The 24,324-nt window shown below is 58.7% G+C and overlaps 1 protein-coding gene across 3 annotated transcripts in view; it reads right to left on the reverse strand.

The window, feature by feature from the left end:
* Positions 1-18,947, reverse strand: part of BRF1 (BRF1 general transcription factor IIIB subunit) — a 39,043-nt gene extending 20,096 nt beyond the window's left edge. The window contains exons 1-5 of one of the 3 annotated variants that reach the window (XM_081147279.1): positions 18,459-18,694; positions 11,776-11,856; positions 5,257-5,430; positions 2,823-2,854; positions 654-726 (exon numbers count right to left, since the gene is read on the reverse strand). In XM_081147279.1, coding sequence (XP_081003405.1) covers positions 654-726; positions 2,823-2,854; positions 5,257-5,430; positions 11,776-11,856; positions 18,459-18,642 — 544 coding nt within the window. In that variant the 5' untranslated portion in view covers positions 18,643-18,694. Of the gene's footprint in view, positions 1-653; positions 727-2,822; positions 2,855-5,256; positions 5,431-11,775; positions 11,857-18,458 lie in introns of all 3 variants that reach the window. The other 2 variants (XM_081147281.1, XM_081147280.1) reach the window with 2 other exon arrangements.
* Between the last annotated feature and the right edge of the window lie 5,377 nt (positions 18,948-24,324).

Below are 24,324 nucleotides of genomic sequence, written 5' to 3' on the forward strand. Positions count from 1 at the left end.
TAGGCGTGGGATGCCCCGCACTCATGCACTGCAGCGAAGCAGCGCTGTCCTCCCACCTGCACTCTCCCGGCCCGTTGCTTTGTTTCTGGAAACCGCAAGCACAATCCCCAGGGGTAAGTACAGCTGACTCACAGGGATGAGGCCTCTTGGGAGGCGAGGGCCCTCCCTGTCCTGCAGCCCTCCAGCCTCCTGCTGGACCCTGCCTTCCTGGCCCCAGGGGACCATCCTGTGGGTGGTTTAGGGCTGCCCTCCCCTAAAGGGAGGAAATGCACTCTGGATGCAGAGGGGCCCAGGAAGGAGCAGCCTGCTAGGCAGACTGAAAACTGTCCTGGCAGAGCTCCAGCACACAGGCGGCTGTTCTGTTTGAGCTGAGGTCCAGTCTTCCCTGAGGCACCTGACTGCCAGGTGCATTCCTCAAAAGGTGGACACAAGGTCCCCACACACTGTAGCCCCCACCCCATTTCCTCTGTCTACAGCCTTGTCCACACCTGCCGAGGACTGACCTCAGCATTCCAGTTTTAAATCAGGAATAACTGCCACACTCCTGGCAGCTTTGGGGCACATTTCTTACCTTGCCATGTCCTAGCACCTGCACATGACCCCCCCCCCCCCCCAGCACTGGCACCACTGGTGTGCTTGGCTGCCCCACGTACCTATCGCTGGCGCGTTGATGCAGAGCTCTCTTGCCAGGAGGAGGAAGGTCTTCCCCAGCACGTACACATTCACCTGTCAGGAGAAGCACACCGAGGGGGCATCTGTGTTTAGGACACGTCTGCTCTATTTCCTCAAGAGGTACACTTCACTGTTCAGTCTCTAGGAGCCCAATGTAAAAACCCCTGCCCACCCCACCCCCATCCCCACAGGCCCAGACCTGAACCTTGGGCCTCTCAGAGGGCTCCCTCACCTGGGCCAGCATGGCTCCTGGACAAGGGCCCCTTGGTCCAGTGCCTAAGAGACACCAGAAAAGACACCAGGGAAAGTCAAGCCCTTGGCGTGTGCTGCGTCCGTCTCAGGTGCTAAGGGATGAGCGGAGAGGCAGAGGTCCTTGTGGGGCACCCTCCACGCCTCTAGGCAGTCACTACCTGCTCCTCAGGTCCCCCCTGAGAAGCCTGGTCACGAGCCCGTGGCTCACAGAACTCCTGCCTGCCCCCCGCCGTGTCCGTGGGGTTGTGCACACGTTCATTTTCTGAGGAGGCCCCAGCCCTCTGCTGAGTCCCACCAGGCTCCTGGGCCCTCCTGACTGCGTGTCCCTGTTCAGAGCAGAAAGGACCTGCCTGCCTACTTCATGCCTGCCGCCCCTGTCCTGCGTCCCGGGCAGGTGAATAGGCGAGTGCCATGGGCAAAGCTCCCCGTGGACTTACAGGGTGAAGTCGGGTGTTAAAGGGGGAGCATGTATACCGCAGGCAGTTATGCCAGAGATGCTGTCCCTCCTCAGTCTCTGTCACAGATCTTGACACTGGCACTGTGTCTGAGGGTCATTCTGTGTGCAGCTAGTCACCCCTGGGTGTGGCCAGGCAGCCCTCCCCACTCCTCCCAACTACAGGTGGGCTTGGCAAGCACCGGGCTCCTGGCTCCACCTCCGAGCAGCTGTGCCCCAGGAGAGCGAGCACCCTCGTCAGCTGAGCCACAATGGGAGAAGGAGCCTCCTGCCAGCACCCATGGACACAGTGGGTGCCAGGTCGTCCTGTGTCTCCTGCTTGGGGGCGTTTACCCAGGGGGTGCTGAGCCTTGGGGGTGTGAATAAGAACAGAGTGAGACCCTAATCCTCGGTGGTCTCGCCCAATTTTGTGTTTTGCTCATTTCCTTTGAATGGCCAGCCCCTGGCAGTACGAGCTCCAGGATAAGACCCTCACATGGCACGTCCACACCCAGGAGAGTGCAGGACACCTGCCCTGAATGCTGAGCCCAGCCTTAGACCCAAGGCTTTAAGTCTAAGCAAGTTTGTGTGTCCAGCATGAACCTGCAGGTCAGCACGGTGACTCCCACAGGCCTGATCCAGCCCCAGGTGAGTGGGAACATCCACTCCAATTGCCCTCTTTGTCTGAACACCTGACTGGTTTCCCATTTCCAAAGCTGGGAAGTGAGAAGCTACCAGAACAGACCCTGCCCTGCAGGCAGAGCCCAGGCGCTTCCTGAGTGGCTCTCCTGCCCAGCCTTTCTGCCCTTCCTGCCCGGATGCTCTGCACATGAAGTGCTGACTCTCCCAATTCCAGGGCTATTTTCAGCAGGACTTCTGAGCTGCCGCACATGGGGACAGCTGGGAGGGCAGATACCGGCAACTGATGTAGAAGTCCACCGGATATAGACAAAGCTATCTCCTCAGCGGTGGAATTCGTGTGGATCTGGTACCATCCTCACTCATCATAATGTCTGTTTTCAATGACAGGACTTTCTGAATCCTTGGTGGAGTGAGCACCGTGGGCCTGGCCACAGGGCAGGGGACTCATGTGGAACCTCAAGGCTCTGCCCAGCACTGCCTTGTGCCCAGGAGTCCCACCTACACGTGTCCCCGACTGGGTCTCACATTACGTTCAGGAAAACATTCCCCGGTACCCAGTGGCAAATTTCTCTAAACGGACTGTAAAGGCAGGTTTGTACATTACTTAAAACGTACGTGAGTCTGTTTTTCTTTTGAAGGACTGCCCTTGCCTAAGACAAGTCCACCGGTTCTGAGTCTGAGCCGCTGGCCAGACAACAGGGGACCCCAAGTCCAATGCCCCCACCAGAGACCACACCCCCGTGTGTCCCTCACCTATGGACCCTCCCAACTGAGCAGGGCAGTGCGTGCCCCCAGCACAGCCCCCGAGGAGAAGGGACTCTACCTGGAGCAGGTCGCTGAGGTCGAGGAGCATGTCTGCAGGAGATGTCAAGGAGCACTGCACCCACAGGCCAGGAAATCTAAGCTCGGCGCAATCATGATGGGAGAGAGAGAGAGGTGCCCACAGGGTCGCCGGACCTTCCAGAGACTCCTGTGAGCCAAGACTGGGACAGGAAGCGGGCCCTTCCAATCAGGTGTACACTGCACCGAGGGATCTCCTTGCCTGGCTTGGCCACCGCAAGTGCGCGGCAACACTCACTGAGCGCCTGCCAGGCGCTGGGCATGTCCTCTGCCCCAGGACCGACGGCTGCTGGGGACAGACGCAGGCACTCCAGTGCTGGGGCTCTCAAGGACAGCTGTGGGGACTCGGGCATGGGCCCTGTCCTTGCTCTTGGCAGATGACTCTACTGTAACTAGAACAGGCCCCAAGTGGTTCAGAACTGGGCACACATGAACCCAAACACAAGCTGCTGAGTCCAGAACTTGTCAGATGAACCTGCCTTGGGGACAATGCTGCCCTCCTGAGATGACCAGATCTCACGCTGCATACTCACTCATCCAGACACACAACAGAGACCTGGGCACTTCCTTTTACGACTCTCATCACTGATGCTCCTCTCCCCTTCTCCCTTCCTCTCTGAAATCAATAAAAATGTATTTTAAAAAGGGAAAAAAAGAAAGGAGCCAGAATTCAACTTCACAGGTTCAGAGGAGGGCAGGCACCTGCCCAGCGCCCACTGGCTGTGAGGAAGTTCCTCCTGGGAGCAGGACAACCTGAGCCACATGCTTCCCGGAGCAGCGTCCACAGCCCACGTGCCCCTCCCTGGGCCAGGGCCCGTGTATGCCCATGGGGTTCCCCACTAATGTGCATTTGGGGTCTTTTGTTAGCCTGGCCAATGGGCCTGTGTCCTCCCAGCAGCCTCTCCCACCATCCTGCACTCAGGGACACCAGGCCACACTTGCTGGGACAGGTGAGTCATCGGGGACCAGCCTCTGCTTCCCTCGGATCCCTGCCGTGTTCGGGTGGGTGGCCCTGAGCATGCCTTCCGAGAAGAGACACATCAACAAAGAGAATGGTGGTGGGTCAGACACCGTCAGACTCGGGACAGTCCTGAGAGTCCACATAGACCAAGGCAGTTTTCAGAGTGCTGCCCACACCTGTCCTTGCCACCTGGTGCCCGAGCTCATCTCCATGGAGAAGCCATCCCACTCCCAGAGGAACAGTCACAGACAGGACCTCACTTAAACTCAGGCCCGTTTCACTAAATGGGAAAGTTAGCTAAGACCTAAACAGGCTGAATTAAAAGTCAGAACACAAACTCTCCATCCAGCCACATCCCTGCTTCTTTAAGGCACCCAGACAAGCGCCTCCCAGCAGGTCTGTGAGCATGTGTGACTTCCACAGGTGAGAGGTGGGGCAGGCAGGGTAGCGAGCTGCTAACAAGCCCAGGTCTGACCCCAGGAGACAGAGGGTCGGAAGGCGGTGGCAGGCTGGACACAGCCAGCCATGGGGAGTTCTATGCAGACCTGCCCATCCTGCCCAGGGCTCCCTTGGACAGTGACAAGTCACAGCGACAGAAGCCTCTCTACACTGCTTCCTGGCTTCACTTAGATCCACAGTCTCCCCACACAGGCCTACTGGCAGCTCGGCTGGAGCCCAGTTGAAATCAGATTTGAAAGCCAGCTGTGGGCAAAGCACACCATGCAGTGGTGGGCAGTGGCTGATCTGGACGCCCAGCCCCAAAGTCTCCGCACAGAGTGCCCCACGGCACCATGAACCCTCTCAGCCTGCGAACAAGTGCTTGCCACAAATGAGAACTAGACTTGGGTTGCCGGGCCACTCAGACTCCAGCACTGCCATGCAAATTCTGGGGACCCATGTGCATCCGGGACTGCCCCTCAGGCACACGCAGAGGGAGACGTCCTCCGATGTGCACAGGTGCCGCTGAGGCCATGGGGCCGGGAGCAGGGGACCTGCCCAGGACAGGTGGGGGGAAAGAGCACAAGGAAGCAGAGGGCAGACAGCCCGGGCTTCCTCAGGCAGAGGCAGCAGAAGGACCCTGGGCGCGTGGGATGACCGCAGGGCTGCACCCGTGAGGAGCAGATCCGTGAGGAGCACAGGGGTCTGCGCACGGCCTCTCCAGAGAAGGCGGAGCTGGCAGGCAGAGCCGAGGGCAGCAGCCTGTCGGACATGCACCCAGCACCACGGGCTACACATCCAACGGCAGGAAGGCACTGAAGAGCGGTGGCAGGGACCCGCCGTATCCCTCCCAGGGGCCAAGGGACACGGTGGCCGGAAGCTGGCACTCATCTGGACAGTTAATCCTACGAGATGTGTCCACTAAACACCAGTCCCTGCAACAGTGCACCCCAACATGGTCGAGAAGGCTGACCGACAGCCACACCGGGGCCCACCGAGGCCCCTGGCAAGAGGATACGCGGCGTGCTCTCCGTGCGGCACACGAGGTAGAGGCAGGCGGCAGTGACATGGGCCATCCTGCGGCCACGGGTCAGGTGCTTGCTCACAGCCATCTTGAAGAAGTTGAAGGCCGTGTCCAGGCAGTGCTGGTTCAGCTGCAGCTGGCTCCCCAGGTGGTGGATCTGGCGCCGCCCTAGGACACAAGGCAACGATTACTGTGGGGCTCTGAGCCTGAGCCGCCAGCCTCGCACTCAGAACAGCTCCCTCTGACCTCTGCACTTTAGCTCCCTTGTGTGTGCTCCACTAAAACCTTGAGTATGGACAAGGGATGCAGATTGACTGGATGCGAATTTACTTTCATGCACCACCAAATGCTCCTCTCCACGTTTAAATGGCATCAGATCTAGGCCTGGGCAGGCGTGGGCAGCGAGGTGCCTGGGCCTCTCTCAAGTCCCCGAGCTCAGGGTGTCTGGGAGGGGCTCCCCACAGGTCCTGCAGGACACAACTCCTGCTGCATGAGGGAGGGCCAGCACAGAAACACCCTCTCCCACTGCTTGGCGCCTTCGCCTCCGGTGCCCCTCTCCTCCAGGGCACGTGCAGCACCAGGCAGCTTTGGGGGAGGGACAATCTGTGCACATACTCCTTCCGAGCAAGCTCACCCCATAAGCTGTGGCCAAAAGACCAAAAGGAGAGGGCAGTGCTGCCCTGCTCAGGAGAGGCCCCTGCACCTGGCTCAGAACAGACGTCCAGAGGCCCTGCAGGAACAGGGTGAGGGGTGCCAGTGAAGCGCTGTGTCCTTACCACCGTGCCCACCCCCCGGCTGCGTGGGCATGCTCGGGCAGACAGAGCCCACCACACACACCCTAGGCCGGGCCAGGTGAGATGTGGGGCCTCCGCTCAGCCCACAGAAAATGGCTCTGGTCCCACTCTCTCTGACAAGGGCAGTGGCTGGGGAAGGCAAGGGCTCCACCAGATCCTGGGTCTTCTCTGGCCCGTGGCCAAGCCAACCCACCCAGCACAAGCTGGTGAGAGGCCTGACAGTGACCACTGCCTGAAGGTGGGCACCCAGAGCAGCCCTGAGGAACCGCATGGCAGCTGGGGGATGAGCCTGACTCTACATGAGGGACCCCTACAAAGCCCCTGCCCACCCCCACCATGCAACCCTGTTCCCTCAAGCACCCCGCAAGGCTGCTCGGAGGCCACGCAGCTCCCAAATCCCAGCCGAGCTGAACTGACACAGAGTCAGGGTCAGGGTCAGGGTCACTGTTCCTGTCCCTGGAGGCCTGGACAAAACCAGGACCCTAAGGGACTGGAGAAAAAGGCAGCAGAGCCAATCCTGGGCTCCCCATCAACACGTCAGAGACAAATGCAGCCAACGCAGGCCGCGCGGCTCAGAGGGACAGCAGCTGATGGGGAGCCCTCCAAGGCCCGGTTCGCTGCCTCCCAGCCTGTGGCACACTTCTGGAACTCGCGTCCCACAAGGCAGGAGAGGTGCTCCCCGGGGGTGCTCACTCGAGGCAGGGGCTCATCCCATTGCCTAGCCCCACAGTCAGGGGGCTCGCGGGCTCGGTGGTTATACCACTTCAGTGCAACACAACTCAGACTGCAACACCTACTATGTGAAGTGTGCGCTCCGATGGTTTAGCACGTTCAGAGTGTGTGAGCACAACTCAGGGCCTGTTGGCCCCCAAAGGAACCCTGCGCCCACTGCCATCACTCCCCTCCTCGGCGCGAGCTTTTGATTCATGCGAGCTCAGCAGGCGGACAGAATAAACCGTACAATGCAGGCACATGCAGCCTCAAGTGCACGAGACGCTATTAACAATACACGTCCTGCAACACCAAGTCCTGACTAGGCACAGCCTCTGTCCTCGGGCTCCTCCAGGACAACAGAGCTGCAGCAGGGGCCTCAGAAGCGCTGACACTCTGAGAACAGGGCCTCCCTCCAGGTGCGCTGACCAGATCCCTCCAGGCCGAGGCAAGACCAGAGAGAAAGAGTGTGGGACAGCAGGCCTCCAATCCACACCACAGCCCGGCCACAGGGCTCCCTGAAAGCCCCCCAGGCCCGAAGGACCCCTGGGGAAGGCTGGGATAGCGGCTACTCTGACGCTCTAGCAGCACACCCGTCCAGCACACTGCCCACTGGAAGGCACTAATGGGATTGGATTGGACCCAAAGCCAACAGGCACCCGGCATGGGCTGCAGAGGCGAAGGGACCAATTCAAGACTCGCGTTCGTATAACATGAACGACAAAGAATCTCCACCCTCTGCGGGAAAGAGCAAGATGAAGGGAGAGCCGCCCAGGCCAGCGAGCAGACACGGCAGGAAGCTGTCAAAGCCCATGGTAGCCTCAGAATCTTAGAAAAGACACCGACTCAGAAGTGTACACACAGCCTGTGGGTAAAAGACAGAGTCTGTGGAAGTTAAACGTGACCACGGAGCCTGTGCCAGCAGAGGGCCTGGGAAGGTCTGACGTGTGAGGCGGGCTGGAGGAAGGGCCATCAGGACGCAGCCAGGGCAGCGGTCCCGGGAGGCAGCTGGTGTGGCAGCACGTCTCCCGTGCAGGCAGACTCTCAGAGAGGAAACGAAGCAACGAGGGCAGTCACACGAGACGCACACGCCACAGTCTGACAGAGCAGGGGGGGGACAACTGCACCTGCGGGAGCCCAGCATGCTGGGGGGGCAGCGAACCACGTGAGAGGCCACTGCTGCGGACACGCTGTGGAGAAACGGGCCCCAGAACCACCAGCACTGCCCGGCACCCCCAGAAGGGAGGCTCCACGGGAGGTAGACACAATCCTCGCCCCCCCTCAGTCTGGTGGGGCTGGACTGAGCGCTGCCGAAGGGACAGCGGGCAGAACGCAGGGCTCCTGAAGGAGCCTGGCAGGGCAGTGTCCTGGGACTCCCGGCACACCTTAGAACACCTGCCCAGGGCCCCTCGGAGAAACTGCACCAGGGGAGGAGACGGAGGTGCGGCCACAGCAGCCAGCGGGTCCTGATGACCTGCAGAGGCCCGGGCAAAGCCCAGAAGCCACCGCATGTGTGCCTCATCCGCAGTTTGGTCAGCAGTGTGGCCACGCTCGCCCGCAGGTGTGGCATGAGGGAGCACTCTCTCTGCAGCAACGTTAAAACAAAACTAAACACCCCACAGAACTAAAGGGAGACACAGCTGTCTCCACACCTGTGGTTACAGCTAGAGCCAGGCTTCGAGGGAGACGTACAGCTTTAAATGCAAATATCAGGAAAGGGAAGCTTGAAAAGTCCCTGGCACTTCCAACTCGGAAGCTGAAAAAGCACACACTGGACACATGCGGGAGGAAAGAGACAATCGGACTACACGCGTCTACAAAGCCACACCTGGGAAAGACGAACGCAACTGCTGCACTGATAAGCCCCTGGCCAGATCGGTTACGACAACAACCGCCGCCCTGGCCGCCCTGCTCAACGGCTGGAGGGTTGGCCCTCAGACCGAAGGGTCTTGGGTTTGATTCCACTCAGGGCCACATATCCCGGCTGCAGGCTGGACCCCTGTGTGGGAGGCAGCCAATCGCTGTCTCTCACATCAGCGCCTCCCTCCCTTCCACTCCCTCTGGGAAGCAGTGGGAAGTACATCCTCGGTGAGGGGTAACAACAAAAAAGGAAACAACTGCCACCCTGGCCGGGAGCTCAGCTGGTTAGTGTTGTCCTGATAGGCCAAGGCTGTGGGTGTGATCTCCGGTCAAAGCACATACAAGAAACGACCAATGAACAGGTCAGTAAGTGGAACAGCCCTGGCCGGTGTGGCTCAGTGGTCAGAGTGTCGGCCTACAGACTGAAGGGCCCCGGGTTCAATTGTGGCCAAGGGCATGTACCTCGGTGGCAGGCTCGATCCCGGCCCCCAGTCAGGGCTCATGCAAAAAGCAACCAATTGATGTGTCTCTCTCTCTGTCCCTCCCTCCCTCCCACTCTCTCTGAAAAGCAATGGAAAAAAATACCCTCAGGTGAGGCTTAACCAAAAAAACATTATAACTATAATCTCACAAAGAAAGTATTAAGCTCAGACACTCACCAGTAAACTCCTCACATGTTTAAGGAAGAAACTGGTAAGTCGCATGCTGGCTTGTTAGAGGCAGAAACAGAAAACCACAGGCCCGTGTTTCCACGACCTCGGACTCGAAAGCCCTGCACAAGGCGGAAAGTCAGACACGGGGACCCGAGAACAGCGCATCCCAGCCCAGAGTGGGTCCCACATCCACACAACCATCCACATTCACAAAACAAGCAGAAAATCATGCAATCGCTTCAACAGACACAAAGAAGCCTGGGGCGAAACGCTGACATCCCTCCTGGTGAAAGAGAGACACCAACGCGACAGGAGGTCTGGGCACCGGGACGTGGCTCGGGCACGCAGGGCGCAGCTGGAAGGCGAGCCGGCCCTGCAACAGGACAGAGTGAATGAAGGGCAGGGTTTCGTCCCACAGCAAAGCCAATGCCACATCCACCACAATTCCACCTGCAGGTCCACCCACCCAACGTCTGGCAGCTCTCCTGTGGAAATCAGCTTTGAAAGGCGCAGGAGCTGGGGAACTGACAGCCGGGTCTGCTGCAGCACCGTGGGGACCAGGACGGCGCAGCACTGGCCTCAGGACAGCCCACAGCGGTCAGAGAAGGGCCTGTGGCCTCCCAGCATCATTGCACGGGATCGCGTGACCGATGGGCGGCATGGGGGCAGGGGCCCTTCTGAGGACAGCACTGGCACCAGGGGACGTCCTTATTGAAAACTGTGAACCTTGACCCCACCTCACGCCAAGTGTGACAATGGATTTGAGTAAATCACAGACCTAACGTGAAACAGCAGGAAAGCCTGTGGGTGAGGGCACAGCAGAGCATCTTTAGACCTCGGGATGCACGAGAACATCTTAAACAAGTCAGTGACCCTAGCCACAAACACTGGTACAGTGAAACTTCATTCAAATTAAAAACTCAAAAGACGACAGTAAAAAAGTGAAAAGCAAAGCCGTCACTGGGAAGATCCAAAACATGTGCACCAACAAGGGACTCGAACCCAGACCGTGGGAGGAACACCCACAGATCAGCAAGAGAAAGGTAAATCACGCTCCAGTCCAAGGCCTGATCAGCCCGGCCGGCCGGCCAGCGTGGCTCCGGGGTTGGGCACTGTCCTGTGCACAGAAAGGCTGCTGGTTCAATTCCTGGTCGGGGCACATGCCTGGGGTGTGGGCTCAATCCCCAGTAGGGGACATGCAGGAGGCAGTGATCGATGTTTCCCTATCACATTGATGTTTTTCTCTCTCTCTAAAAAAAGCAAAACCTAAAAATCTTAAAAAAACAAACATGTGTAGGAGATGACACGGGCAGAGGGCCTCCTAACAGCCACAGAGCACCGGTGACAGCGTCACACAGCTCTGAGTCGCCCGCACACCCGCCGGAAAGATGGGGACCTGAGTGCACCATTCCACTGCTCCCGGACCCTCAGGCTGCCTGCTGGCGGGAGGGTGACGACACACGATGGACACAGGTCCCCCTAGGCCAATGTCCCATACAGGACGGGGAGACACACCAGCGGGCTCTCACACCACAATGTTTCGCACAGCAGCCAACCAGCCAACCGCCGACACTAGCGAGGGACATGCCCCGGGCTCCACCCTGGTTCTGAAGCACAGGACAAGCGGCGGAGACAGCAGGGGCTTTCTGGGCACGTGGAGCACGTTCCGCCGCCTCCCACGGTGAGACCGTGACTCACACGCACGACCCACAGTCCATGCTCAGTCAGAGCACTGCGTGACCTTCCTGTGCACACGTCACACAGAGAAACAGAAAACAAACTTCCCGAGAAATGTCTCCCAAACGAAAAGGGAGAAACCCCAAGAGGTCCCAGTTGAGGAGAGAGCGATCAGGACTCAGACTGGGAGTGTGCCCTGCCTCCAAAGACGGGATCCTGCAGAGGACGGCGCCAACCACAGATCAGCTGGGAGTTGGGAATAAGCTCCCACCCAGCAGGCCACGTGTGGGCTCAGAGGAAGCAGCTCGGCAGAGGTTTCAGAAGATGCTTTGACATGAAGGATAATCACAGCCCAACACCTGGCGATCTGTGCGTCCAGGTAGAGCCTCAACAAAGTGAAGCGCCACTGCCCCCCGCCCGACAGGCAGGCATGTTCCTTACAGCGGGTCACCGATCAGGACTGGAACCTAAAGTCCATGAAGAACTCTCACGATCCAACAGCGAGATGACAAGCACCCAAGGAGTCATGCCTAGGGCTGGACGGCGTTTCTTCATCGGTTAAAGAGTGGCCATAGTGGCGCTGCCCATCAGGCTGTGCAGACTTCGTGTCTCTGTGCATCTTCACAGAGACAGAACAGGTAGGACCCCACGCACTGAGCGGCCCTGGCACAGTCATTGCAGGAGGCCGGGGAGGTGTCCTGATGCCTGGGGGGGGACTTGGGAACAATTCCTCCTGGAAGTGGGGCCTGCGCCCACCCCGGCCCTGCATCCACCCTCACCCTGCTCGCCCAGCACCACCGCCAGGCAGTGGGAAATACCGTTCTGCAGGGTCTGTGCTCTCGACTCCTTTCCGAGGTTCACGTGGAAGCCTCCACCCAGCGTTGGGGTTTTGCCAGCACCTGGAAACACAAACCAGACCAGTTAGCCTATACGTGGCAGAGCGGACCTGCAACCACAGCCCTCAGCTACACTGGGTGTTTCTGGAGCAAGAACCGGTGGGGACTGCCCTCTGCCCTCTGGCCAAGGTGGCAGCATGAGCCTGAGGCTGAGAGCTGGAGGCCTCCTTGGCCACCTCCCATGGTCACAGCAGCCAGAGGGCCGGTCCAGCGTGTGGGAAGGGGCATCGCCTCCCGGTGGGGGCTGGCAGGGAGCCTGAGCCCTCTCCAGCAGAGCACGCTGCCTGGGGCGGGTGGCACACTGGGTGCTGCTGCGCTAACAGGTCACCACAGACCCAGTGTCTTCAGGAAGGGGCAGGGCCAGCAGTGTGCCCAACCTCTGGGGCTGGGACCCCTGGTAGCTTAGGCTCTGGCAGCTGAGCTCAAGGTCGGCATCTCCCACCCGTTCTGGTGACGCCGGCTTTTCTAATCTTTCAGACCAAGGCCACGATCCCTCGGCCTCTGACCAGGACACACACATCTTGGCCTGTTTGTTTCCACACACCCCCAAACTTTAATTTTAGAAAACAAGCGCCCTACATTTAATGAAATGGTAGTGCTTTTGATAAGTGAGCGTCCCACTGCACTAAGAAGGACAGTGCGACGGCAGAGCCCCGGAGTCCTACCTCCAGGAACTGGGGCACCAGTGGCCTTCCTCCCAGCCACCTCCCTGCTTACACACAAGCCACAGGCTGAGACGCTACACAAATTGGGGGGGGGGGGGGTCCAGCGTTATGTTAAATGCGATCTCCCTAGCTCAGCTCCTCGCTCCTCCATCTACTCCAACCTGGCTTCCACTCCCCACAAGCCACAAAGCCCAGAGAGCTGAGTCCACCCTAGGCTCCCCAACCCCGACCATGTGCCACCACTGCCCTCCCCCTCCATCCCTCTCCCTACACCCCCCACCCCCAAAAACCCCCCCACTGCACTTCCGGGACCTGTGTCCTGTTACTGTGTGCCTTTCCCTGTTCTCCCCACTGGCTGCCCGTCACCCTTCCTGGGGCTGCTCTGGGTCGACCTGCTCTGGGAGCTGGCTCCTGAGTCCTGCTCCCCCTGCACACGCATGCACGCACACACGCAGTCACCGCAGCATACAGGTGTGCCTACACTCATACATGCATACAGGCGTGCACACATGCACACAGAACACACGTTCACACACATGCACACACACACTCCGCGCCATGCTCCCCATGCTCGCTGTGCGTGGCCTCAGTGCATCATGTGCTCCAGGAGAAACCGGGATCTGCCTGCCCGACCCTCACAGGCTGTGTTCTCTGTGACAAGGACGGTGACGGTGCCTCGCTGGCCCAGTCAGCCGGGGCAGCGGGGAGAGGAGGGCCTGCTTGCTGAATTGACCCCTATCTTTTACTGGACAAGCACCACCCACTGGGGATGTGGTTACAACAGATAAAGGCTGGAAAGCACTCAAGGACCAGGATGCTGAATTCTCTCCAGCCCAAACGTGGCCTTCTTGCCTTTAGGTGCCCTTCTCTCTTTCCCATCTACTGCCACAGTTCCTATAACAAGATCCTGTGACAAAAATACAACAGGCTGGAACTAACAGGCAGAGGCACAGGTTTTGGCGCGGCCAGGCCAAGACCGCCCCCTTGCGGGCAGCGGGGCAGGGGCCTGCAACTCCACTCCACTGGGATCTTAGCGCTGGGCCACTCTGAGCGCAGGGGACAAAGCCGGCAACACTCACACCCCAAGAATAAAAAAGAAAGTCAGGGCCCAGGCAGGGCTGAGGGACCCTGGCACCCCAGAAAGACCTGCACACAGCACTGCACTCCAGTTCCTCCAACACAGGTAAGCGAAAACTTTAATAATGTTGTGTCAATTTACTTAAAGAGAGGGGTTTGAGGTCCAGCAGGGCGGTCCCAGGACGGGAGAGGAGCTCAGTGTCCTGCAGCCTGAGCCTGCACATGGACTAAAGCGCCCACAGACACTGACAAGACCCCGGTGAGGCCCTGGCACTGAGGACGCAGCCCGGACACAGATCTCTTGCGGCTGATGAGTAGCTAAGGGGTGGCAGCAGCCTGAACCCTCCCCGACGCAGCTACGAAAGAGCCTGTGTGTAGGGTAAAGTTCTGACTCTGGAAAACCTGGGCACAGGCCACAGGAGGGAACAGCAGCCAGAGCCATCTCACAAGCACAGTCCCCCCCCCAAGGGCCTCCAGACAGGCATCAGCTGATGTGTCCTGAGAGCAGGTACCTCCAACTAGGAGCTCCATGGGGCTCTGAAGGCACAGGATAGAGATGCAAAACTCAGACCCCAGCCACCAGGCCAGCTGTGCTGGGAGAGCCCCCTATGGGTGGGGCACATGCCAGGTGGGTGGTGACAGAGGGACCTGCACAAGCAAGCAAGAGTCGCTCCACCTGCTAGGCACCCCCGGCAGGGCTGGGGTCAGCAAACCTTTCTCATCCAGTTATTAGGGGGGGCATCTATCACAAACATGTGAAAGTACTTCATCACTCATAACCAGGGGACCTCTAGGACTTAGAGACACTGTCGCTGTGGAAACCACGGCAGGCTTCCAGGAAGAGGGGCTTGCTGAGGAAGCAGACGCCACGTTGCTGAGTGAAGCTCCTCTGCCCCCAGGTGCGTCACTAACCACAGAGGGGACACCCAGGGAAGCACTGCTGTCCAGAGGCCCTCTGCTTGACGGGGCACAGCATGCTGCCCTGGCCTGTCACACACAGAGCCCACCCTCGCACCCTGCTGAGAAGTCCTGCTCTGCCCCCACAGGTCCTGACACACACAGGGCGTATCCCTTGCAGGGACCCTTGCTCAGGACCCACTGAGGCCCCATGCACCCAGCTCCACCCCTGCCTTGCTATTCTGGCTTCACTGGGCACCACAGTCTTCAGCACCCATCCCTCTCAGCCTGTAACTGTTCCCTCGGCCATCCTACCCCCTCACCAGGGGCCCAGCAGCCGAAGGACTCGGTCTGGGTGTCCCCAGCACCACTCTTACCAACACCACTCAGCAAGGTGCTGTCTGTGCGTCCAGCCCAGGACCCTGGACTCACTCTGCTGGTCCGTGAATATCTTCCAGGGAACCCAGGGGGCCCAGGGCCTCAGAGAAAGGCCCAGATGCAGGGGCACTGGGCTAGTTGGCAGGAGCCTGAGGGGCAGGTCCTCTGGCCACTGGGCCCTGATGTCTAATCTACACATTCTGGAGTAAACCCCTGAGCTAACTGTCCACTCAGTTCTCAGAGAATGAGCAGGAATGCTTAGGAAAGCAGTGGCCTCGGGATCCAGACAAGAGCAACTCGGAGCTCAGCTTGCAGACCGGGCTGCAGTGTGGCAGAGCTGAGGCTGCTGGACAAACGCGGCTGTACCAGGGAGACTGAGAGGAACCAAGTCAATGCTGGTGCCACTGGTGCTGTGATGGGGAGGGGAGAGACCAGGCTGAGAGAACCCTACCTGGGGGACAGAGCGGCTGCTGGGCAGGTGACGTCCCTCCCCCATGCCCAGGCACAGGCTCCCTGGATCCCCCAGGGGGCTAAGAACCCAAGACCCCTGCGGCACTTCCCTGAGACAGAGCCCCTAGGACAGAGTCAGCCCATGCTGGAGAGGCATCCCCACACCCCCTTTAAATCACACCAGCGAACAGCGCCCAGCTCTGCTCCTGTGCGCACAACACCGGGGCACCAACTTCACTGCGCATGGCTGGGAGCACATCTCTCCGTCCAGCACACCCAGGAGTACATCCCCTTGCACCAGCTTCCTGTCTGCCCAGGGAGGACAGGTAATGTGAGGTCAAGGGGCACACTCAGCACAGTGCTTGTTTCCACTGTGGTCGTTACTGTCCTCCCAACAGGCATCAAAGTCTTGGGTGGCTGGAGGGGGAGGGTTGGCAACGTGCGATGAAGCCACAAACCATGGTGCCTCTGTCCTGCAGCCCCGGAGGTCGCCCTGGCAGTCACCCAGGAAGAACACACAGCCGTGTGGGGGGCAGGAACAGAAGAGAAAAGTCAATGAAACCCAAAGCCAATTCTCTGAAAAGAGCAATAAGGTTGATAAACATCTAGCAAAAGATACAACGGGGAAAACAAGAGCACACGCAAAACACCAGTATCTGAAAGGGAAAAGGGGCATCACTACAGACCCTGCGGACACCAGGGGGACCACAAGGGAGTAGTGCCAACAGCTCCCCCTGCAAAAATTCATCATCTTAGATCTTACAGGCCAAATCCTAAAACCACAAACTCACCCAGGCGGCAGATCATCTAAGCCATACTATAACCTACACCTATTAAAGAAACAGGATCTGTGGTTAAAAACCTCCTCACACAGAAGCCTCCAGGCCCAGATGGCTACACTGTGCAGGCTACCGAACTGTCAGGGAAAAGTAACACCAATTCCACACAATCTCCTCCAGAAAACAGAAGAGAAGGAAACAGTTCCCCCTTGGTATCAAAACCATACAGACAATATTCCACATGAACATAAACATAAAAACCCTCAATAAAATATTAGCAGGTCTAGTCCAGCAACACGTACACAGAATGATACCCTATGGCCAAGTGCATTTTCCCCAGAAAAGCATATGATTGTATCAGATGATACAGGAAAAGCATCTGACAAAGATCGATACCCACTCCTGATAAACTCTCAGCAAACCAGGAGTAAAGGGAATGTCCTCAACTTTACAGATGAAGAACAGATACCCAGTACCCAGGGTGGCTTAGCTGGTTAGAGTTGTCCTGATGTGCCAAGGTTGCGGGTTCGATCCCAGGTAAGGGCACATACAAGAATCTACCAATGACTGTGTAAACAAGTGGAACAAAAAATCCATGTCTCTCCCTCTCTCCCCCCCACCTTCCCCTTTGAACCAATAATAATAATAATAATAATAATAATAATAATAAACAGGCACCCAAACCCTAGCTAACGTTATGCTGAATGGGAGAGACAATGCTTTCCAGACCGAGAGGATGGCAGTCAGTCTCCTCTCAGGCAAGAAAGAGAAGCCAAAGGGAGAAATAAAACATCCCCTATTTATAGACAACATGGTTGTCGACATAAAAAATCCCAAGGAATCTATAAAGAAAACCTAGAACTAACAAGTTTAGCACGATCAACGCAGAAACCAACCATATTTCCATATACTGGCAATGAACAACCTGAAGTGACGTTTTTCAAAGTAACACTCACAATAGTTCTGCTGGACCTCAGGTACATACTGGAAAACCCACAGGAGCTCCGTGCTGAAAATGGCTCATGCTGACCAGAGATGGCAGGAAACCTAGGCGTGTGCGGAGACCTACCGTGTTCATGGGCTGGAGGGCGGGCCGATAAAAACGCCCAGCTGCCCCAGGTTTATCAAGAGGTTTAACGCAATTCCAATCAAACCCCGTTCTGTGTCTATTTGTAAACAGACACAAACTTATTCTAAAGTTGAATGGAAAGGACCCACAACAGCTAAATGCACCTTAAAAAGGAGAGCAAAGCTGGGGGACTCAGGACAACATGGCTGATTTTTCAAGACTTACCACAAATGTGCAGGAGACCAGGCCCTGTTGTCTGGACAAAGGACTGGCTCTGGGACCAAGCAGACAACTGAACTGGGGGCCCAGCAACTGACCCCACAAACAAGGCCCAGTGACCATTGCCAAAGGAGCAAAGGCAAGTCCAGCGAGGACAGTCCCGCAGCAAATGGTGCTGGGGCTGGACATCCACCTGCAACAACGAGCCTCCACCCACAGGCCACACCTCCCGTAAACTAAACTCATATGGTCCCAGGCGCCCTGGCCGGCGTGGGCCGTGCCAGCCGGCGGCCGCCAATCGCTGGGTCTCTCTCACATCCACGTTTCTCTCTCTCTCCCTCCCGCTCTCTCTGAAAAAGCAACGGAAAAAGTATCCTCGGATGAGAATTTAAAAAAAAAAAAAAAAGTCATAGATCTAAATGCAAAACACAGAAGAATAGAAATTTTAGAAGGAAAACACGGCGACACAGGGCAAGGATGTGCCAAAAAAGTCCAATCTAGGAAAGGAAAAAAACCACCAACTAGACTGCATCCGAACGTCAGCTTTTGACTCCAAACGTCAAACTTCTCTGCAACTCACGGGGTTTTCAACCAGGACGGGGAAAGGCCGCTCTAAGGGCCACGGCCACCAAACGGACGCCCCGCGCGCGGCAGGAGCCCGCCCGGCGGACGGCGCGGACCCGCCCGCTGCCTCCCCGGCCCGGGAGCCGCCTGGGGCGGGGAGGGGAAGACGGCCGTCCGCACAGGGGGCCCCTCCTCACACCCAACGGGGGCAGCCCCGGGCGCCCCCCCGCAAGCGGGCCCCCGCACCGGCCCGGACGCTGCCCCGCGAGACCCGGCGCCCGCAGCGCCACCTCCTGGGCGAACCCCCAGGCGCCGGCCGGGCACTGTCGCCGCCCCGAGGTGGCGAACGCTCGGGTGCCCGTCCCGGACCCTCCTCCGCAGCGCAGCCGGGGCCGGAGAGCGACAGCTCGGGGCGCGAGTGCGGACGCGGCCCGCGCGGCGCGTGGCCCGGCGGCCCGGCGAGCGCCGGCGGCCCTGAGGACGCGAGCGGCCCCGGCCCGGACCCACCGTCCAGCGACACGAACTGGCCCACGGCCGACGAGCCGCCGCCGCTGTTCTCCACGAACTGCACCTCGGACACGATGATGTTGTCCTCGAGCACCGAGCCGCAGCCGGTGCACACGGCGTCGCCGCGCGCCGCGTCCAGCTCGATGTCGGTGCCGCCGCAGCCGCGGCACACGCGGCCCGTCATGCCGGCGGCTCCGCGGGCCCGGCCGCCGCCGCCGCCGCTCCCGCCGCTCCGGCCGCTCGGCCCGCCCCGCCGCGCCCGCGCCGACTCTCGCGAGGCCTCTTCCGCCGCCGCCGCCGCCGCCGCCGAGCCCGCCGATTCGCGGCGGCAGATTCGCCGCACCGTCAGCAACGGCCGCGCCTGCGGGACGGAGACGGGCACCGGGGCCAAGGCGGAGACGCGACGACTCGAACCCGCGACCTCCGAGCCCCGGCACCGCCACCGACGCGGCACCACCAACCGGCAGGCCTCGCCGGCGGCGCCGCGGCTTCGGGAGGAGGGGCGGGGCCTGGGCGGGGCGGGGTTAGGGCGATGGGCGGGGCCTGAGGGGCCGGCCGCGGGGAGCGCGGCCTGTGGCTGCTCCGGGAGTTGCGGGCAGGGGCGGGGGCGGGGCCCGGGCGGTGGGCGGGGCCTGGAGTGTGAGCGCGGCCTGTGACTGGGCCGGGGGCTGTGGGCGGGGCCCCGGGCGGAGTTGGGCTGGTGGGCGGGACCTGAGGCGCCTGAAGCGGTGAGCGAGTGGGCAGCGGCGAGCGCGGCCTGTGACTGGACGGGGAGCTGTGGGCGGGGCCCGGGGCGGGGCCAGGGTGGTGGGCGGGGCCCGGGCGGGATCTGAGAAGCGGGTCTCGGGGAATCGCGGAGCGTGGAGACCCCCGCCCGGCCCTCCCCTGCCCCCGCGCCGGCGGGGCGGCCCCGCGGCTCTCCGCCACCCCGAGACCCGTGCGGATCGTGCGCTGGCATCCCCATGCGCCCCGCCCCCGTCCTGTCGTCTGTCCCCACCGGACTCCCGCACCTGCGGTTACCCGTGACAGTCCCATTTTGTGTCCCCCCCACCCACGCGTGCCGTTCTCAGGCGCCCCAACACTCAGGAAGTCCCCGGGAGTAACCCTAAAAGTAAACGCGCGACTACAGTTTGGAGAAGGCAGGAGCGCCACCCGAATCGGGAACCGGCAAGGCTGCCAACGCACGAACCAGGATCCCGCGCACGGCGGGCTCGTGCCCTCGCGGGACGCCGAGGCTCCGCGATCGTGGCGAGCGGGCCCTGGAGTCCTGGGGGCATCTCGCACAGGCCAGGGCTCGCGCGGCCGACGCGACGCTCGGGGGGGCGCGCCGGGCGCGCGGGGCTGCGGCCGTGCAGGCTGGGGGTGTCCCTGCAGGGGGCCGTAGGGAGCGGGGGGGGGGGAGCTTCTCTGCTCCCCATCCCCGGGAAGAGGAGTGGGTGTCCTCCCGTCTGAACTCGAGGGGAGCGCCAGGGAGCCACACAGAAGACGGGGTGCCCGGAGGAGGGCGCACCCCCTCTCCGCCCTGGCTGGGCGAGCGCCAAGAGGTGCCCCGAGGTGGGGACGGCGAGAGGTGCGGGGAGCTTGGCCAGCAACGCGGGTGTGCAGGGGTCGGGCTCCCCCGCCGCTTCCCAGGTGGGGGCGCCGGGAGTGGCCGGCGGCAGGTGCCCCGCGTGGAGCTGGCAGCTGGCGGTCGCCCACTCCGCTGTGCTCCCGTTTCCATCACTTTGTCCAAACACCGCTTTGTATCTTTTTGTTGCACTTTGAAGATAATGTGTGTGTGTGTTTTCTCCTGGATGCTTTTGAAACTTCTATTTCCAGCAGCTCTGCTAGGCTGTTCTGGGTGACTTTTTACTCGTTACGCTGATTAAATCCAGGCGTGGCCTTGGCGCGGCGCCCCCACTGCGCGCTCTGGGATCTCGGGCGCGCCGGGCGAGGTGCTTGCTCCGTCCCCAAGGCCTTGTCCCCTGTGTTTTCCCTCCTTTCCCCTCCGTGCTTCCACCTGGGTGCTTTCCACGCGCGGCTCCCGGTTTCGCGCGTCCCCCCTGCGGCGTGGCACCACCTGTCTCTTTTCCAGTGGGCGCTGCAGTCGCTTTATATCCCAGCTCTGGGCTTTCCGTGTGGCTCTTTTTCTTTAGGTTCCAGTTCTCTCATGAAATTTCCTTTATGTTTCCGAAAATACCTGTCGCATTTTATTTTCTTCATTTTTTTACATGTTTTTTCCTTTTAAATGTATATTGTTGAAAGTATTGCAGATGGCCTCTTTTTCCCCCCCTTTGGCCCCCTCCACCCCACACTTGCCCCCCACCCCAGGCCTTCACCACGCTATTGTCTGTGTCCATGGGTTATGCATATAAGTTCTTTGGCGAATCTAAATATGTTTTTATTGATTTCAGAGGGAGGAAGGGAGAGGGAGAGAGAGACAGAGGCATCCGTGGTTTTTGTTGTGAATCCGCACCCGGGGATATCTTTTTGCCATTACTTTTTAGAGAGAGTGGAAGGGAGGGGCACAGGGGAAGAGAGAGAGGGAGCGAAACATTGATGTGAAAGAGACACAGTGATTGGTTGCCTCCTGCATGCACCTGACCGGGGCCAGGCATCGAACCTGGTACCTGCCTTTGACCAGGAATCAAACCAAAGGAACTTCGGAGTTCGGGCCAATGTCCTAACCACTGAGCCACATCAGTCAGCGCTGTGTTGCTTTCTGTTCTGGGTCTCCCCTTTGGAATTTTCTCTTTCTCCTGGGGGATGGGAGTCTCTGAACCTGAGCTGGTCACCCAAACCCAAGTGGTCACCAAGTCCTGCCCAGGCCACCTGCCCTACGGCTCTTGCCCACTCCCTCTCCACCTCTTGGCATCAGCAGGGACAACCCAAGGGCAGTTTGTCTGGACCCCACAGCCTTTCTGCCTGTGACCAGAATCCCCATCTTTGTCCCACACGGCGGATGTAAATCTGAAAACTGCTGTGGCTCGGTCTCTGTTTGCCCCAAAGTGCACTATCCCTCCCACCTCCACTCTTGTTACAGTGCAAAACCCAGCACTCGGGCACCTCTACCGACCGGGCCCCCCACTTTACTCCTTTGACATAAGATGACCAAAATCATTTCTGCTAATTGTAAGACGTTAGAAAAATAAAGAAGCCCTGGTCGGTCCGGCTCAGTGGTTCGGGTGTAGGCCCTCGGACCAAAGGTCCTCAGGTTCCATTCTGGTCAAGGGCACGTACCTCAGTTGCAGGCTCCATCCCCAGCCCTGGGGCCCTGGTCCGGGCACCTGTGGGAGGCAACCAATCGATGTGTCTCCCTCCCTCTCACCCTTCCTCCCTCACCTCCACTCTCTCTAAAAAAATCAATGGGAAAAAATATGCTCTGTGAGGATTTTAAGAAAAGAAAAGAAAGAAAACCCTGCGAAAACCAGAAACCATTTCTACGTTGATCTGAACGTCTGCTCACAGTGGGGCAGCCACTGGTGTCCACCGCTGTGACTTAACCGGCAAGCGCCCTCTGCCGACCTCCGTGTTAGGGGCTTGCCGTTCTCCTTTCTCCAACATTTAACTCATGCACTGGCTTATTGTGACACTATTTCCATTGTAGGAAACACAGAGAAGTATTAAATTAAACACAAAGGTGCCCGTTGTTCTCAGGGCTCACCAAGGCCGGGTGAGCGCGGGGCCACCTCCTCGGCACATTCTCCTGGGCTGCCACACAGCCACCCATGGGGAGCAGTTTCCCATGCTGGCTGGACGGCACCAGCAATCACGGTCCATGTTCCCCAGGGTGGGTGTGCACCTGCGGCCGATCCATTCCTCTTCTGCTGTTGGACATTCCTTTCCCTACGTTTTGCTACTTGAAGTGTTGCACACACCTGGTCCCGCATCCCTGTTGACGCGTCTAGTTTTAGCTGCAGGATCCATGGCCCAGCAGGCAGAGGGCTGCTCCAGGTCCCAGCCCTCGGGGTGCCACACCTGCAGGGCCTTTTATGTGCCCAGGGTACCAACCCCTGGCCACCACGTCTCAGGCATTTTCTCCCATCTGCCTCTTCACTTTGCAGGTGGTGGATTTGTGGCTGCAGAGACTCTGGACACCTCCAGGTGCACAGACAGCCCGGCTCTCCCAGCAGTTTCCTTTACTCAGGAGGTCCCCTCGAGTCCAGAGGAGCCTCTTTCATTTTTGGCACTTTTCTTGTTCTTTTGCAAATATTTTTTATTGATTTGAGAGAGAGAAAGAGAGAAACATTGTCATGAAAGAGAAACATCCATTGCCACCCCCCCCCCCAAGCCCCCGCATGTGCCCCGGCTGGAGATCGAACCCATAATCTGGGTATGTGCCCTTGCCCAGGAATTGAACCCACCACCTTTTGCTATACGGGTCTACGCTCCAACCCTCTGAGCCACACTGCCCAGTTGCTGAAAGCCCACTTGCAGAAAGCCAACTTTGAGCCTCCCTAGAGCAAAACACCAACAAGAACCCCAGACAGACAACATAGTTAAAAATGGACTCAGGGCGGCGTCTCAGCCACAGTTACATACTGATCCTCCCAGCTGAACTGCAGCATCAGCTTCTCAAGCTCCTGGTGGTCCTCAGGGTTCTCCAGAGAAACACCAGTAGGATGTGCACATAAAAGGACATCTGTTGTGGGAAATTCCTCACGTGACTGTGGAGGCTGAGAAGTCCCACGATCTGCTGTCTTCCAGCTGGAGGCTGGGAAGCTGGTGGCGTGATTCTGCCTGCATCTGCAGGTCTGAGAACCAGAGGAGCCGAGGGCACCAGTCACAGTCTGAGGGCAGAGGATGAGATGTGATATCCCAGCTCAACAGTGAGACAGGACAAAAGGGGCAAATTCCTCCACTTTTTTGTTCTATCCAGACCTTCAACTGATTGGATAAGGCCCACCACACTGGGGAGAGCAGTCTGCTTTACTCAGCCACCGGTTCAAATGCTGATCCACCTGGAACCACCCTCACAGACACAACCAGAAACACAGCTGAACCACTAGCTGATCCAAAGTTAGGACGACCTGGTGATGGACCTGGTGGCCGAACAGAGGCTACTGTCTGTGAAGACCTGGAGTCTGGGGTGGCAGAACCCAGGGGTGCTTGCCTCGCTCTGTGAGCTCCCCATTCATGTGCTGTCATCTTGGGCCTCAAGGAGCAGAATCCATCTTTCCGCTGGGGATTTGAGGCTGTGCAGTTGGATGCAGCTGTACCTCTGGGAGGGGGCTCAGGGCCAAGGAGGAAAGAGGGCACTGTCCCCACTGCCTCATTAGGGATAAACAACAGTGCTCTCTCCTGCCCTTGTTTGCTTCAGAACCTTTGTCTTTTGTTCTGGAAAATGGAGCATCTACAACCGTGTTTAATGCTTTTTGAAAAATCTTTTCCCTGACCCTGAAAGGATTTGTCTGCAGGGGAAAAACACCCAGAGACTCTAACACTCATGGCTCTGCAGGGTCCATGGCAGTTGGAGAGCCTGAGAGACAAGTTCTTCTGAGTTGACCGACCTCCTGGGGTACGGCCTTTGAGAAATTTGTCGATAAACAGCACAATAAATCAAGCAATGCTTTGTTTGCCAATTTCCGTGGTGTAAATACTCCCACGTGGGCCAACCTCCAGCTGCCAGTGCTGGTCCCCGAGTGTGCAGCTGGGAAGAGGGGCACGTGGCTCCCCATGCAGACACCACAGATGGGAAGACCTAAGGACACAGACTGTTGTAAAATGTCCCAAAATTATCAGGAAGAGGGCTGTGTATGTATTACCTTCATTTTTCACACAATTTATTTTATTGTAATTTCTAATTTAATTTTTAATAGTGGATGTGAAATGGAGGCCATGTCTTTTGCAGATTTTTTCTATTAGGTCCTTCTTTTCATTACTGACT

The sequence above is a fragment of the Miniopterus schreibersii genome (assembly GCF_964146895.1).
Source record: "Miniopterus schreibersii genome assembly, chromosome: 1".
Taxonomy (NCBI): domain Eukaryota; kingdom Metazoa; phylum Chordata; class Mammalia; order Chiroptera; family Miniopteridae; genus Miniopterus; species Miniopterus schreibersii.